This window comes from Podarcis liolepis (assembly GCF_965112155.1).
Source record: "Podarcis liolepis genome assembly, chromosome: 2".
NCBI lineage: Eukaryota > Metazoa > Chordata > Lepidosauria > Squamata > Lacertidae > Podarcis > Podarcis liolepis.
In genome coordinates, this window is record NC_139555.1 from 30,987,376 (window position 1) to 31,005,089 (window position 17,714).

At 48.9% G+C, this 17,714-nt stretch overlaps 2 protein-coding genes across 7 annotated transcripts in view; both read left to right on the forward strand.

Moving 5' to 3' along the window:
* The window catches only part of USP36 (ubiquitin specific peptidase 36), a 31,179-nt gene extending 29,185 nt beyond the window's left edge, over window positions 1-1,994 (forward strand). For 5 of the 6 annotated variants that reach the window (XM_083489526.1, XM_083489522.1, XM_083489521.1 and 2 more), the window contains exon 20: window positions 209-1,994. The gene's annotated coding sequence lies outside the window, so the exon portion shown is untranslated. The remainder of the gene's footprint in view (window positions 1-208) is intronic. The other variant, XM_083489525.1, reaches the window with a different exon arrangement.
* A 4,109-nt stretch (window positions 1,995-6,103) lies between these two features.
* Window positions 6,104-17,714, forward strand: part of CYTH1 (cytohesin 1) — a 56,914-nt gene continuing 45,303 nt past the window's right edge. The window contains exon 1 of the mRNA XM_083486963.1: window positions 6,104-6,296. Within this exon, the coding sequence (XP_083343089.1) occupies window positions 6,269-6,296 (28 nt within the window). The 5' untranslated portion in view covers window positions 6,104-6,268. The remainder of the gene's footprint in view (window positions 6,297-17,714) is intronic.

Genomic DNA, 17,714 nt, shown 5'->3' on the forward strand with positions numbered 1-17,714 from the left:
ACAAAGCAGCGTTGCCATTCTTTTTCCTTTCCCTCATTTAAACCTGTGGTTGCAGGATCTCTGTTGCCCCCTTATTTATTTATTTTAGCTTGCTTTTTTCAACTTTGTTCTCTTCCTTCTGCTCCTCACACCACCCAGTGGTCAAGAGGGTGCAATCCAGTAACACTTTTCCTGTGGCACTGATTTTTTCTCCATCTCGACCCCGCAGATGAGTTCTTGGCTGCAGCAGTGCTATGGCGAACTCCGGTTCTTTGGAGCGCCCGGTGACCAACACAATACTGTCAACAGTCGCAAGTTGCCAACTCAACGGGACTCACGGGGAATGTCCTCCTCTTGCCTTGAAGGCTCTGATGGATCTTCTGTGCAGTGCCTGGGGAAATGCCGCTTACTTGCAAGAGTGTCACGAGGAGCCTTTGCCCGGGGAAGGTCCTGTCCCTGGGTACCCGTGGGCATCAGGCATGGATCAGCAGTGGAGCTAAGAGCAACTAGCCCTTTTGAAATGAAATCCCTCTGTTGCCTCCGCCCGCCACCATGTGTCAGCATGATGAGCTGTGATGCCCTCTGTTCCCTTTCCTGCCAAGAGAAGATTGAGAAAGCCGAGAGCTGTGTCCCAACTCCTCAAGAGCTGGATGTTGTTGTGGTACATTTGCCCCTTTCCCCACTCCCTGGCTGAGTCATTAGGACAGGATGCAACTGACATGGCATTTCTCTACCCATCGGCAGCCCCTTCTCTGGTTTATCCCATTTCAGAGAAGTATGAAATGCTCCACTCTGGAAATATTTTTCAAGACCATTTCCCACATGCTGTTCCTGCTGTACAAAACACTTGGGACTTGAGTTTTGTACAGCCAGGAAAGCGGGTGGTCAGGTCGTCCTGCCCTGTACAGTTGTGTTCAAATGCATTCACTGCCAGGGCCCTCAAAAGGTGCTGCTTTGCAATGACAACTTCTCGGTAGCATTCTCCAGCCATAGTTAAGTCACGGTTCATTTGAGATTTGCCTGTTGCTGGAGTGTGTTGCTTCAAGCTGCAGGCAGGGGAAGAAATGTTTGAATTCTCCACACAACAATAATAATTAAAAAAATCCACGCACACATTAACTAGGAGTTCTTTTCCACAAAGGAGTGTTCAGACATTCACACCCCCACTTGCAGTCTTGAATCTTCCTTGCTTTGGGTCTTTTTTCCATGCCTCCTCTTAAGCGTTGTCCTAATTAACTTCCGGCAGGCATCATTGCACAGCTTGTGTGGCAGAAGTTAATGACTCCAAGAGGACCTGAGTCTCTCGCAGCATATTTCCAACTTGGGAGTTTGCGTTGGAGAGAGGTTGCCCGAAACATCACTTGCTTTGGCACCAAGGCAGAGCGGGCTGCTGCCTGCCAAAATGAGAGAGACCCAAGTGTCCCTGTGCCAAACCTTTTTCAGTGAGTAGTTGTCAAGCCAAGTGGTGCAAGGGCTCCTGTTCCTGCAGGGCTGGCCTAGGGTTTCCTTTATTCCCTTGCATCTGCTGCTGTCCAGCTGTTAACCTCGGTGGCTGACTCCCAGGTAGGCAGCCTTTACCTGTAACTTCCCCACAAGTGCATGATTGGTTGGAGGGGCAATCCGTGTGCATCCCACCCATTCCCAGCATTGCTCGTTCAACTTTGGCACCCATTTCCTCTCTTCATAGATTGGGTGCAAAGGTTGAAAACTAGCTTTATTTTCTCCACCGTATCCAAGCAGTTACCAAAACGGTTTTGGCCATTGCATTTAATTTGAGCTGATGATTTATTATGATTATTACGATTCTTCTTTTTTTTTCTTGGGGAGGGGGGGCACTGACCCTGTTCACTCTCTCAGCGGGGAGCAGTCTCTTCCCCTCTGGCAGTGCCCGTTTAACAATCTCCTGCCAACATGTAGATACCCCAAGCGGGTATTATGCACCTCATGCTGGGGCTTGCTGCAGTAGCCCTAGTTGTAGCAATGGTTCATGGTGCAATAAAGGAATGTTTTGTGTATGTGTGTGTGTGTTCAGTCTCGTCGATCGGTTTCTCCTGTGATTGATTGCAGCAGTAATTCTTCCATGACCGCTCACCTCTTAAGCTTGCCATTAGTCTGAAGCCCTAGCTGAGAACTACTATGTTCCACTTGGTTTATCCCCCTTGTCTCAGGCCTTCCTACTCTCACTTTCTGTGGACACTCATCTATCTGTGTAGTTGCAGCACCGGGGTGGTTATGTTGGGTACTTTTCAAGACATCCTAACATCGTAACACCCTTATGTGCATGCCTTTGCTTTAGCCTATTGCAGAACTGAAGGCAAAAGCTAGGGGGAAGACTTGAGCCCAGCCTCTGAAATAAGGGCATTTGACCTAACCAGTAGAAACAGGTGGATTTTTTTGGGGAGGGGGGAATCCCGTGCCCCTTAGAGACTGATCCCCACTATCCACCTGAACAGCCTCTGCATTATAGAATCAAAGAATTGTAGAGTCTGAAGATACCCCGAGGGTCAGAACCCTCCAGCAATGCAAGAATCTCAACACATTGTCCCCCATCCAGTTTGAAACTATACTGGACCCTGCTTAGCTTCGCAACATGCATGGGGTCAATGCATATTGCAAAGATTCTCAAACCCTTGAGGAGGAGAGGTTTGCTGCAGTGGTTGAAAGGCCATGTCACTTCCAGGTTCACCCCAACTCCACCTGAACAGCTTTACAGCTGTAGATTTTATATATGCCACATTCAGTGGAGTGAATATTCTTCCTGTGGTTTGCTGTTAAGCACACACGTCATGCTGAGAAGTTGTAGCGTTACCATGCTCCCTTATAGGGAGCGAGTGTAGGAAGCTGCTGTTCTACTCGTATCAGACTATTGGTCCATCTTGCCTCGTATTGTTTACACTGACTGGCAGTGACTCTCTGGGGTTTTTGACCCTACCTAGAGATGCTGGGGATTGAACTTGAGTTCTTCTGCATGCAAAAGTTGTGCTCCACCACTGAGCTACAGCCATTCCCCAAAGATGCTAGATACTGTAGCTAGTCAATGCTTTTTTCTTTATTTCTAGTTTATTTTTAATTGAGATTTAGAAGGGTTTGGAGGCAGGCAAAGGGGGCCACTAACTGATAGGGGAAGGGGAAATCACAGGGACACCTACAGGTTTGTCTGTGGCTGTTGATGGTGCAGTAATGGCCCTCAGGAGAGCAGAACTATATGCTCTGATGTTCTTGGCCAATGTTGCTGAACCTGCCAAGAGTGCCTAAATGCAATTTACAGTGGTACCTCGTGTTAAGTACTTAATTCGTTCCGGAGGTCCATTCTTAACCTGAAACTGTTCTTAACCTGAAGCACCACTTTAGCTAATAGGGCCTCCTGCTTCCACTGTGCCACCGGAGCACAATTTCTGTTCTTATCCTGAAGCAAAGTTCTTAACCTGAAGCACTTTCTGGGTTAGCGGAGTCTGTAACCTGAAGCGCATGTAACCCGAGGTACCACTGTATTGTTGAATCACTCTTAAAGAAGGGCCAGGTCCTACTTTGGCAATGGGGGCACTTCTCTTGTAGTTCCAGTAGTAAGCCAGTACAATAGAACCTCTACTTGCCACCGACCCTACTCGCAAACAATTTGATTTGTGACCATGGCAAACTCAGAAGTAAATACCAGGTTTGCCACAATTTGCGCACACGCAGAACAGCACTGCTGCCGAATGTGCGTGCACAGAACTGCGCTTCTACCAGCGACCCGGATCGACTCCGGAACGGATTCAGTACGTGACTAGAGGTTCCACTGTAGTGCAAACTCAACACATGCCAAAACAATAAAAACGCTGTTCAGAGCAGAGCGCCATAAATGCATTATTGGCTCGAGCAGTAGCCCTAGGACATGCCTGTCCAAAGTCCGTTTCGGGGGCCTAATCCGGCACACCGGTCAATTTAATGCAGCCCCTGTGGCAGTATATGTTGTGGGATAAAATCCTTAAAAAAAGCTCAAGAACCTCAATCCTAAAAGCTCAACAACTTTGGGGGTAAAATTGTAAAAAAGCTTAACTTTCGTCAGTCCTTAAAAAGCTTGCAGTCAACAAGAGGGTTGCACTAATCATTTCTGTCATAAACCCTCAATGTTTCTATGATGGTGTATCTAGAGCTTCCCATGCTATACTGATTTAGAATGTTATTTTGCTTGCTGATCTAGGAAAGGGTTAGGAAAGAGCCTGTTTGACTGGTCCTGGCAACAACTTGTACATCGCCTGCAGGAGCTTCCTCACACTTTTGAGAAATCATTGTAAATATTATCCACAAGGAGTCTTCTTGCATTATAAGCACTGAACTATCCAGCCTGTCACACTGATTAAATGGTAGGTGCTAAAGCAGAAGTTGCTGCTCAAGAAACCACTCATATAGTGCTATTCCTGTTTTCAGACAGGGACGCCTAATATGTATGGAAATGCATATATGGCTTTTTACCCAGTATCCAAGTTTGTTTGTTTTTGTTTTAATCCAGAATAACTAGCCACAATACTGTACAGCTAAGTAGCTCTGAGAGTTCTAAATCTACTACAGTACTCCGTAGGTGGCGCAGTGAAAATAGGAGTATGTTAAAATGATTGCTGCTTCTTGCTTATATAATAACAATTATAGTTAATTGCTGGAGCTAGTTCCGCTTTTAGTTGCTTCCCTAAGGAGACACCTGTTCATACCCCAGGAATTCTCAAACACACCTGAAGAGGGGTTGGGTTGATCACAGTATCTGATGCAGATGGATTCCTGACTTTGGCCTCCTTCACTGGTAACAGCCTTTCCCAGTTTATTAAACAACAAAAATGCTATTCCTAAGCACTGTTAATCCCCCTCTTTAGCCTCTCCTGTCCCCATGTAATGGAGGCAGAGTAGCCCTGCAGATTGGGGGTGGATGCATGCTGGGGGGTGCAAAATCAAGTTGCAGTTGGGCCAGTGTGATCCCAACTCCGCTCCCCCCCCCCCCATGATGTATGGCCTACTAACATCTCTTCCTCTATAAAAAAATGTGCAGTGCTGAAAGAGAATCCAAGGTAGAGAACTAAGGTCAATCCTGCCCAGGCAACCCAGGTGGCAGGATCCACAGGAGCAGCAAACCTGAAGTAGATCTTTATTGGCACTCCTTGTTCCTGATGTAGATCTTCATTCCTTTCCCGGTGGGAAAAGGGGAGCCATGTTGTGGTTCACTTCAGGTGTCAAAATGTCCTTGGTTGGCCCTGATCCTGCCTGTTGGGCCACAGCACCCTGGAGTGGAATTCCCACTTCTCACAGACGGGTGGGACGCTTTTATTTTTGTAAGAAAGCTAATACTCTGCTGCTATTAAATTACACCCCGTCCTCTTGTCAACAGCAAGCCACCTAGTGACACCCGCCTCGTCGACTCCTCCCTCTGAACCAGTGTGGTGTAGTGGTTAAGAGCGGTGGACTCTTAATCTGGGGAACCGGGTTCGAGTCTCCGCTCCTCCACATGCAGCTGCTGGGTGACCTTGGGCTAGTCACACTTCTCTGAAGTCTCTCAGCCCCTCTCACCTCACAGAGTGTTTGTTGTCGGGGAGGAAGGGAAAGGAGAATGTTAGCCGCTTTGAGACTCCTTCGGGTAGTGATAAAGCGGGATATCAAATCCAAACTCTTCTTTCTGGGCAAGACAAGGAACGCAAGGGACCATTTTGCTTCACAGGAGATCCCACGGCGCCCAGGCACATCCCGCTCTCTGACTCCTGAGAAAACCGACTCTATTTAAATTTAAATTAATTAATAACCCGCCCTTCCTCCCAAAGCAGCCCAGGGAGGCAGCTTGCTATCTCTCCAGCCTTTATCAGCAACGCTGTCCTCAGGACACCAAGATGGGCACCGCGTGGCGCGGGCAGCAAAAGGCGCTCCTCCTCCCCAGTTGCAATTAATGTAGGTGTTCATGAGTAGAACACAGTTTGCTATGCGTGCGTGGGCGCGTGCAGGTGTGCAGTTGCAGCGACAGGTTTGCAAGCCGCAGAAACAGCGTGCTCCGGATCCGGATCTTGCAGCGTGCAGGAGCAGCAACCGTTGCTTTTGCTCCGAGGCTCGGGACCGCGTTGCCCGTCACGTGGGCAGCGAAGCCTCGCCTCTTTCGCGTCGGGTTTCAGGGGGAGGTGCCACCGCCCTCCTCCTCCTCCTCCTCCCTCCCCAGTTCCCATCACGTGTGCTCGGCGGTGGGAAGGAACTTGCTGAGTAGCGGCGGCAGCAGCAGCAGCAGCAGCATAGCTTTAGCAGCCGGGCAAAGCAGCCGTGCAGGAGTCTGGCTGGTAACATGGAGGAGGACGAGGAGAGCGGATACGGTGAGCTGGCGAATGAATTAGATGCATCCAAGGAGACGGGAAGGAGCATCTTTGGCTGGGCCAAGGTGGGGGGTGGGGGCGGGTCTTAATGGCAAGGGTGGGGGGCGCTCAGGGAAGGAGGGAGGGATTCGTTCAAGCCTTAATCTTGCGACTAGTTAGCAGGGGGGAGTGGCCCTTGCATGTTCAGCGAACTGTCCTTGGCTTAAAGCGGGGAGTGTGCAGTTGCTGCCCCACCACCACCATCCCGACACACACACATTCGGATTTGGGAAGGAGTCTCTCTTTGCATCCTTCCTGGTCTTAGCAAGAGAGGATGAACGGGATTTGGGAGCTGTGTGGCCGGTTGTCCTGAGGGGGGTCCTGCCTGAGTGGACTCTGAGGGTGCGCTAGTAAATCCCGAGGACAGATCGGCTCCTGAGCATAGGAAGTAGAGATTGTGCAAGGCCGTGGTGCGGTGCGGGGTGAGGTGCCATTGGTTCAGGGTGGGGTCACAGAGGGTGCTCTCTTGGGTATCTCGGTGGGTGGGTAGGGCTACCTTTTTTCTTAATCACCCCCTATGGAGGAGGGCAGCTGCCCTTCCCGTGGGGGAGAAGAAGGGAAGCTTCTGGGCAGCTGTTCCAGCCCGTGGTTGCAGGGCGAGGACAGCTGTTCATTACAATGGGGTGCGCGGAGAAATGAGCTTGGAGTCGGTGGCTGGGGGTTGGGGGAGGGAACAGGCGTGCGGCCGCCTTTTGAGGGGGAGGGAGGTAAATGTGGCCGGACTCCAAAAAGAAGTATTTACAGGGAAGGGTCAGGGGTGGCTCCCCTTGCGCTGAGCACTGCGGTGAGGGTTAACGAGAGACAGCTGGGCCGTGTGTGTTGGTCGGCTTGCGCGCCTTTGGTGGGGGGAACTTCGTGCCGGCATTTCTCCTCTAGGCTGGGCAGGGAAGCGTAAACTGCCTCTCGGAGAAGGGAAGGAGGGTTGTGGGGTGACTTCAGGGTAGCAACAGCTGCATGAGCAGCAGATGCTTCCCCTTTCTGCCTGGCTCCTTCGCTCTCCTTCTCAGGGAAGAGGGAGAACGTGGCTCTTTCTGAGGCAGAGTTCAGCTGTCACATTTGTGCCTCTTCTCTCAGTTGCTCACACACACACACACACACACACACACACGCGGGGAGGGGTTGCTTTTTTGGGCCTGGACTGATGTCTCTGATCTGTGTGTCCAACTGTCATTTCCAAGTGTCATTTCCTGCCAGTGCAGATCACCTTCTAAAAAGGTGGCAGGAGCCCTGGAGATGGCCTAGTGGCGAAGGACTGGATGACTGGCCCTGCCAGGCATGTCGCCTCATGTGACTTGTGGGAGGCCCTCGGACAGGCCCTGATCTTACCCAAACCTTAAATTACAGTGCCAGGTATAAGTATTCTGCAGAAGTGGTGGGAGTGAGTGCACTGCTCGCAAAATGTCATTGTTCGGGGTGGGGGGGGTGAGCGATGGTGGTGCCCTTCATAACCCCAGTGGCCACTGACTGGAATTGATATATCCCGAACTGGGGACAGCAGACTTGGGCTTGGAGGATTTGAGGTTCACACACAGGCCTGTCTTGCGTAAGAGGTGGGGCAGGCCGGTTTCCTGAAAGAACCCACATTTAGAAGGAACTGGAACAAATTTAGAAATGTTGCAACAAGCCAGGCAATAACACAGCTAAAACTTCCTGAGCACCTGTCTTCAGAGAAGCTGCCCTCAAAATAAGCAGACAAGATTTGCTGTCATTTGTAGCCCAAATCACTTCATCTGGTGCGCTGGCTGCCAAGGTGCTAGCCTTTCTTGTTCCAAATTGAGGTGTTCCAAATTGAGGTTTCTGCCCTTGGAAAAAGGAAAGAAATGTACATTCAATATACTGATGTAGGATATGTGTTGTCAAAATTGTTTGACTGATTGAGCAGGGCTGTCCCATGTCGTTTTGCTTCATGAGGTAAGAACGACAAAGTGGTGGCCCCCTCATTCCACACAGAAGGGCCAACAGGATCGGAAGCTGAATATTACTTCAACAGTGACAATGGGGCAGTGTCCTCCACCTCACCTGAAGGTGGCAGGGTCACTTAGGCGGCACGAGGTCCTTTTTGCTGCTTTCTGCCCCTAGCATTTGCCACTTAAGGCAGCCACCTCACTCTGCCTAATGGTAGGGCCGGTCCTGTGTTTACATGTAAAACTGAACTGTGGAGGTCACTCCTTGTGCTGGAAATGCCACTTTGGCTCGCAAGTAAGCTATGAGACACTCCACTTCAAAGAGTCTTTGGTCCTTTGCTTATTCAGCTTTCTGTGTATGACACTGCAATGGAGGGAGTCTCCCAGTGCGATCTCCCCCGAATCCACTCCAATTCCTTTAACACTGGGAACTTCTCTGCAGTGTCGTTGCACCAGGAGACCGAATTAATATGTATGACCCAGTTATGGGTGACTGGCTGACTTAGAGGCTTCCCCAGCAGAGCTGTGAGCTCAGATCTGTGTCTTAGCAGCTGTGGCACGCTGGGGCAGTAGAGGCTTGCTTGATTTATTCCTCCTTTTGCGTGGCATACCCTGTCATTCAAATGGCACCCTGGGCTTCCTTTATCCAGTGTGCTGATGCTGGGACCTCTGGGGCCAGATGCCCTTTGATGTGCCTGTGCTGCTGAGTCCTGTATGTGGATTTGGCAAACAAATTAGCTTTGAACCTCGGGTGGCTTTTGAGCATGGATGCAGCATCTCCATTAATCACAGAGACCCAGGCTGAAGCTGTAGGTGATGCCCGGGAGGCAGGCGGTTCTCTCAAGCAGCAGGCACACATGTCCCTGCCACCAGCGGGCTTGTCCCTGATTTGCCTAGTACATGAATATTCCAGCTGTGTTGCTCACTTCTTGCTATGATCCCAAAGACGGTGTCTGGGGAAAGTGGAGCGGTGCTTAAACGATGTATGCATGCAGCTGCTTTCTCATCTAGCCTGTACTGTGAGCGATGGATTAGATTTACAGGGGTAATCTCCCTTTCAGGCAAGTGGCAGCCTGCCCAGTTCTGCTCACCATGGTTCTCAGCCCTGTGCGTCTCCAACCTGGGTAGCACTGCCCAGTCACATGGAGGGGTCCTCCTGCCTGTTCATCAGCAGAGGTGACTCAGGGACAGCAGCAATTCCAGGGACTGATGCTTTCTCCTTCCTCCCCTCAACCCCCAGGCTGAGCTGAAGGGTGGAGGCTCTGAGGCTGAGCTCTGCTGTGGTTGCCACTGACAGCTGGGTATATTTGAGCTCCTTGTTTTCACAGGTTATCATGTGTTTGCTGTAAAAATGGGATTATGGCTCAGGTTGTGATTATGGCTTCTCTACAATAACGTTAACAAGGGCTGTTGAATACTTATTGTATGCACGCATCATTTTTTAATTTTTTGCTGCCATGTGCCGGCGAGGGGCTGCTTCTAGCCAGACTGCGATTTGATTCAATCCTAATGTATTTTCCTTTACAGTGTGGAGGGAAATGTGTTCATGGGCATGGGGGCTAGTTTGTAACCTGGTGCAGGTCAGAACATTCGTCCTCTGAGACCTGAGTATATTGCATCACTCATACCTAGAGGACAGTTGGTGAGCAGTGGAGAGGAGTCTTGGTACTCTTTCTAGGTTTGTGGAGGAGAAATGTCTGTCTTCCCTGTTTACTTTGGCGATTGCTTACATCTGAGAAAATGTAGATTTGTGTGTAGCCTGGGTGGAGAGAAGGGGGTTCCGTGCAGAGCATGCTGCCGTTTTGGAAACTCAAAACAAGCCTGCTGTGTCTCATCTTAGTGCACTTGTAGGACAGTCACTTCTGAAATCAGCAGCTGGCTCTCCTCTGCTGGCCCGCTTGTTTACAGGGCAGCTAAATTTATCCATATTTGCATGGGAGTTGCCAGGTTGCTCCAGCCAAAAAGGAAGCGAGGCTACCCTTGCAAATGTATGCAACTCGCGTAATGACAAGAATTTCCCCCCAGAAAGCTTTCGTGGGACATCTCTGAATCTACAGGGCTCTCACTGAACATTCTCATTGATCCTATCCATGAGCTTTCAGGACACGCTGAATGGAAAATAGCTTGGCTGTGCTGGGAGCTGGAGCACACGAGGCCACTCTGATGGGCCCAATGCAGACAGCAGGCTCTGAAACATTTAACAAATTCCTTTGCCCTCTCCTAACTTATGTCAACTTGACAACACAGAGAAAGAAAGAGGCAGCTGTGTGTGTACTCATGCAGTGAACACCACATCCTCTGTCGCACATCTTTCCTCCTAGTTGGGTGGTTGCTCCACTTCTTTGTTCCTCTTCTTGGGTGTCACGCAAGCTCAACTCATCCCTCCCTCCCAGTTTGCCCTTCCTTCAGTGTGGCTTGCCCACGACTCACCTTATTTTGCCCTTGCTGTCCTTCTCTCCCCTGTCCATGGAGGTTTTTCATAACCCAGGGAAGGGCTAGGCAGCTGCAGGGTTCATCCAGCTGTGCACAGCATGCGCGCGCGCGCACACACACACACACACACGAAACCTTTAAAGCTCCACCTCATTGTCGTCTTTTATCACCTAGTTTCCTGCGCTTGGCCGTTTTGCTCCATCGGTGCAGACTTTTGCCCTCTAGGCTGCCTGCTTTGCCAGAATGTAAGCATGCAAGCCTTTTGCACCCTGCTTTTTGTGGTTTGCATTCAGTGGGCATTTCCTTGCCTGCTGGCTTGGTAATAAAATCTCCAGGCCTTAGACACACAAACAGGGCAGGAGATGGTATTGTGTTTCATCCATTTGCTGCAGGACCCTATATCCTTTTGGGGCAGCTGTCCCCTGACACATAGCAGCTGCCCACCAAAAATGCAGGTTCAGGGATGCAAGTGTCCCATTCAGTGTGTGCTAGTAGTTTAATGTCGAAGTACCTCTGTAGGGCAATAAGACTGCAGTGGGGGGTGGCTGTGCAGCCTTTACAAATGGCTCAGGGCTCCATCAGTAGTTTCTCAAATTCTCAGACTGTCGCTACGGATTTCCCTTGGAGCTGCGTAGGAAGACAGGCAGCTTGCGGTTGCCCAGTGCTTATAACCTTGTTGCCATAGGTATGTTGCCCTTGCCAACAAGGAAATAACATCTGCACACTTCCCTTTGCATTCTGGAGCCTGGTTTCCTTTGAAAGAGCCTGCTTTTTAAAGGCTCGTTAATATCGAGGGAGCTTGAAATGATGCTTTAGAGCCAGCAGGTGGTGCTCAAGTCTCCCAACTGGACACTGCTATCCCACTGAATCCCAACACTGAGCACTTCCAGTAATCCCCTGTGGTTTTAACCTGTGGGGGGCAGGGGCGGTATTGTTTTCATGATGCCCTATGATTAATCGGAAGCAGCTCTGAAGATCAGCGTGTTCATTCTCTGGCTTTTATTAAGCAAAATGCTTTGAGAATGCATCTGCTCTGAGAACAGAGAGGTGAATTGGTCCTCTTGTGAGAGAGATGCCCAGCACACACCGTGGGATTTTGGGGAGGAGGCGCTCGCTTGTGATATGGCAGCTGGCGATCCTTGAATTCTGCTTGGCCCAAACAAGGATGGTATAAGTAGAACCAGGAGCACCAAACAAGGTGACATGGGTACTTGGGCCTCAGGAACCCCACTGCTGTGTGCTGTCTGCGGTGTACAGGTAAAAAGTTATCACATGGTTTGACTGCCTCTTGCATCTAGTTCACTTTCATTCTTGTATTCTGATTGGCTGTGTGAGGGGGGCAGGTGGCTGTTGCAGAATTTAAATGCTTTTGGCTGGCAGGAGGGGCATGTATTGTGTTAACAGGGAAACAGGTTTCTTAGGAGAGTGGATAGGGAGCTGGGCTAAGTACCCACAGATCTTTTGGTCACATGACTGGAGGCATCTTTCCATTCACCTCTTGTCTTTAAGTTCTTGCTGGAGCTACCAGCATGCTTCCCAAAGGCGTTTGATGCTCAGAAAGGATAGGAACTTGATTTTTTGCTTTTAAATGAATAAATAAAAACTTGCGGTTGCCAGTGATTTGTGTTAAGATAATAATTAAAAAAACAACAACACCCAGGCTGATCATGTGGTGCATTTGCGCACTCTGTCTGCGCAAGAGGCCTACTGTGGTGGAGCAATCGTTTCTCTCTCTTTAGCAACGTTGTGGATACCCAGATCTGTATGAAAAGTGATTGCTCAGTGAAGTGATGGTGTTGTGGATACAAGCTGCTGTGGAACAAAGTTAGTTTGCTTGGTCAGCGCATTCACTGCGGAACTTGCTCTAGAAGTGAAACAGATGTGTCTGTCCTTTGCTCTCATGCTGTGGGGGGGGGGCAGGGGTCCTGGTGGAATGTTGCTGAGGGTGCAGCTTCTCTCTTGGTTCGCATCACGGCAGAGGCCCTGAATGATCGAAACGGCATTGTGCTGCGTTCGACAAGCAGATGCTTGGCCAGACATAGACAAAGGGAAATATGCAGGTTCCAAATAACGGTCTCATTTGGGGTGGCTTCAGGCTTCCCATCCCTTCCCAGGAGTCTCCTATTTCCCCCCATGTTTTGGCTTATTTCTGTGATTTCAGGACAGTGTTGCTAGCCTTGCGTATTCCTCACTCTTTTCGGAAGCTCCTGTTCTTCCTATCCACCCACTGCGTTGTACTGCTGAGGTATTGGGAAAGATGCAAACATTTACACAAGCCTAGGAAGCTTCTTCACTAAAACAACATCAAAACAAAAGGACGGGAATCTGTCTTCATTGTTTTAAAGAACTTGTTTCCAGTTCTCGTTTTTGTGGAGAAAAAGTGAATTCCAAAGGGTGAATACCCACAATGTTCATTGGGTGGGGAGGCTGAGAGGAGAGTCTTCCTAGAGATATGGATTTTTACAGTTCTGCCTTTTCCTTCTTCAGGGGTCCTAGAGTGTCCCTGCCCCTGCTCTCCCCTTCTCCCCACCACACACATTGAACTGTACCCTAGAAACCTTTCCTTTCTCCCTTCTTCCATCACCCCAGCCTGCCAATGATGTTTTCCTCCAGGAATCCAGATTTTAGTAAATGAAGCAAATTGGAAAATAAAATGGAAGTTGATGTGAAATGCATGCTCATTGCAAAACATGACTTCTGCATTTGCTAAAATCTCTGCTGTTATGTGTGATCAGGGCACATTTGCCTCTATTCTCTCTCCCCCCCTACCCCCCCGTCTTCCCCCTAGCTTTGAGACCTGGGTAGACTTGACTTGTGCAAAGGTCCAGACAGGTCAGAAAAAAGAATTCCCACGTTTGCAATGTCTATGCTTTCTAGCTTTTCACTGCCTAGCTTCTCTGTGTGTGTATATTTCCCCCAGGCAGGTGGGTCTGGGTGCCTGAGCTTCCTGTCCCAGCCTGGAGCAGATTGGCTGTGGCACTAATCGTACTGCATGAAGGATTACCGGCCACCAGGATTAAAGGATTTCTGTAAAAAGAGCTGAGGAGGAATGGGGGATGGGATGCTGCAAGAGCTGGGAGGGCATACATGACTGGCTGATGGGGAAAGGAGTGAGGTTGGAAGGTCTTTGGCTGAGGAACCAAGGTACCGTAATTTTTGCTCTATAAGACTCACTTTTCCCCTCCTAAAAAGTAAGGGGAAATGTGTGTGCATCTTATGGAGCGAATGCAGGCTGCGCAGCTATCACAGAAGCCAGAACAGCAAGAGGGATTGCTGTTTTCACTGTGCAGCGATCCCTCTTGCTGTTCTGGCTTCTGAGATTCAAAATATTTTTTTTCTTGTTTTCCTCCTCCAAAAACTAGGTGCGTCTTGTGGTCTGGTGCGTCTTATAGAGCAAAAAATACGGTACTTGTAGGCCACAGGGGAAATGCATGGCTGCTGCTCTCTAGAGATGGAGAAGTCCACTAGTGACCTAACCCAGGGCAGTCCAACCTCTTAGACCAAGTAGAACGCAGGAGTACTTCAACACAGAACCTGGGGGCCGCACACTGAATAAAATTTCCATATTGTTAATTAAAGCATTTGTAATATGGCCAATGCGATTTAATATACACAATTAATATATTTTAAGGGTGAGCACTCCTAAACATAATGAGACCAGCTCCCAAGTAAGTATGCATTGAATCAGGGCAGGTTGCTAGGCTGTGATCAGTAGGACAGGGTTTCGACTCCATGCAAGCTGACCTGGGATAAAGCCCTGCTCAGGTCAAAATGCAATAGTGCAAGCCTAATGTGTGCCTATTCACAAGTAAATGCTGTTAATTTCATTGAGACATACTCCCAGGTAAATGCAGACTGCACAGGGCTGCCGCCTTAAAAAATATACATGGAGGTATTCAGCTGTCTTAATACCACTGCAGGGGAAATAACCTCTCTCACATTAATGCGTTGTTATTGCTATAATTTTTTTGTTGTTGCTTATATCCTGGGCAAAGTTAGAGGGGAGGAGGGGGGTGGCTGGCCTGTATGGCCTTGCAGAGGCTGAGGGAGACACAAGAAGTGCCTTTGCTGTTTCCGCGTGCCCCTCACAGCAGCAGTGACAAAGCCGGCTACTCGAGCCACACTAAGAAGCACTGTATGTTTTCAAGGGCTGCATGTTGGACCACCTTGATCTACCCCTTGCATGAACTAAGGACATCTTTTACGCTCCAAGCAGCAGGCATTGAGCTTCCCAGTGGGTGCTTCTCCCGTTTTTAATTATGCCCCCACCCCACCTCTGAAACTGGAACTGAGCTTAGGGAGCGGAGTGTGCATGCACAAGGTAGAAAAAGAGCGTTTGCAGTATCAGCAGGCCTGGGAGGGGTTGCACACCCGTCCCTCCCACCACCTTTTCTCTCTCTTGCAAGCCCCTTATCCCCACCTCCACATTCAGGTTATCTCTCCGAAAGTGGCTTTGGGAATGTGTGTTTGCTGAGATTAACCCCAGTGTAGTTTTCTCATTTTAAATGTCGAGAATGATGCCCCACAAGCCTCCCAGTGGGCCTTTGAACTATACAGTATAGGCATGCTGTTGAGGGTTGTAGAATTATTGGGTTGTTCTTGTTTTTAGTTTTTATTATGTATTTCATGTTTTTATATTGTGATTCTATGTTGTGAAGCCCTGAGACCTGTGGGTATAGGACTGTATACAAATAAAATAATAGGTGGGTATGCAGACCTTTTCTGGCACTTGCTAAAAAAGCACATTCCTAGCAATCCTTTGGCTTTTCAGCTGGTCTCAAACCAGTCTATGCTGTGTATCTGTCACCTTTTGGAAGCCTGTGTCCAGAACACAGGGAGTGGGTCACTTCACCTGTGGGACTCTCTTGGAGCAAATGCCTGGGCCTCGGTTCTCAAGCTGTAAAATGACAGGGACGAGGGTTGTAGGGTTGCTGGGAGGGGGACTGATGTGCACACACAAAAATATGGAACAGGTTTCAAATGCGAATTCTAGTTCTTGAGATGTGCTCTCATTTCCTCAAATGTCTCTTGTTGCCTTGGGAGGAGTGCTTGTGCTTGTTGAATGGGGTACCTTCTACAACACCTGGGAGTAGTGAGGTCCAGCATCTTATCAAATGTACTGGTCACTGAGGGCGTGCTTTATGGGCTGGATGCCTAACTGAATGACAACATGGTTCCTATATCCTTGTAGGCAGCGGTCAAATCTCTGTTAAATGAATGAATGTCAGATCTACAAATCTTGAACTAACCTCCAATCCCTGATAGTTCATTTCATTTCATTTTTTAAACTTTATTTATCATGTTTATATTCCCCCCTTTCCTCCAAGGAGCCCAAGGTGGAATACGTAGTTCTACTCTCTGTTTTATCTTCTCAACAATCACGTGAGGTTAAGACAAACTGGCCCAAGATCACCCAGTGAGCGTCATGGTTGAATGGGGATTTGAACCCTAGTCTTCCATATCCTAGTCCAACACACCACTACATCACATGGTCTCATTGATTTTTTTAGTCAAGCTATTAAAACATGGGATGGCTTCCCAACTCAGCATGGCCTTGGGCAATGCTGATTATTTGGATCCATTTCAATTTGTCTTCAGACCTGGGTTTGGGACAGAACAGCCTCTGTTTCACCAGTGGATGGCTTCCATTAGGGAATGGCTTGTGAGTGTGTCCCTGTTGGTTCTTTTGCAGCTCTTAGTGGCTTTCAACATCGATGACCATGGCCTTCTTCTGCGCCATCTTGCTAAGTTGGGTCTGAGGAGGGGAGAGTATATGTTAGCACTGGTCCTTTCTGGAAGCTTTCCCACCTAGTTTACCCATTGTATGGCATAGGATGCTAAAAGTTCATATCCCCCAATGCGTCCTGACCCAAATAAGGCTGCTGTCCCGATTCTTTAATCAGCTGCATATCGAGGAGAAGCTCAGCATACGGAGCTGCTTCTTTCACTGCCAGGGGCATCGCTTGGTACTTAAAGAACCTGGGAAACAGATCATGATGCAGATTTGCATAAATGTACAGTGTGCCTCTGGGTAAATTAAGATGGCAAGGCTGTTGCTAGCACTGCACTTAGCTGCACAGTAAGCAAAGTTTGCTTTTTTTTAATTTAAAAAGGAGGCGGAGGAAAGGGGATCTGGGGCACAGCACAAAATTCGGTTCCCCAAGCGGTGCCCCTGGTCTCTGCTACCCTATAATGGACTTTACGGACCTTGGCGTGCAGCTGTTCAAGGAACAGGAGCCTTATTTGGGGCAGAGAGGGCTTTTCCCCTGGAGGCATTGCTCTACTCATTTGGCTGGCTTGCAGTAAATGGTCCAGCGGAACAGCTTTGCTTGCTAGCTTCATTCAGCTGAAACCAGAAACATTAACTGTTTGCCACCCCCACGCTTCTCTTTTCACTTACCAGGACCATACAGTAACAGGATGGCTTTTCTGTCCTCCTGTTGGATAATAATTCCCATTGTCTTTCCACCTTACTTTGGATTCAGTTCTGGGGGCACAGCGCTTGCCCCAAAGTCTTGTCATTGCCTAGTTGTGCGCCAGTTCAGAGACTGAAGCAGCAATGGATCAATATCTGATGTATGAGTGTTTCATTAACTAGAGTGGCCTGCTCTTCTTTTTGTATGTAGAGCTTGTCTGAAAAGAGTTCTTCTCTCTGCCTACTCATTTGGGGCAGAAGTCATTATGGGGCTCCTTTAGTTCCCCTTCTGAGTCTCAGGCACCGAATACAGTGTGAGAACTGGTAGCTCAGCCTTGTTAAAGAGCCTTTTGCAACGTTGATACAGCCACCTTTCTTTGAAGTGTCATCTACTGGGCATTTACCCCTTGGCAAATCTCAGCAGCAGATACCACCCTACAGTGTTCGTTCATTTTAATAGGTTTGTATCCTGATTCTTCCTTCCCAAGGGCCTTAGTTTGCCTACCCATGGTTTAAAGCATACAACATTTTGTAAACTATTGGATGAGGGATGGGCTTTTCTGGAGTCGCTTATGCCAAGGGAAGTGCCAACCTTTCATGGGTATTCTCTTCTCTGATTCTGCCTCT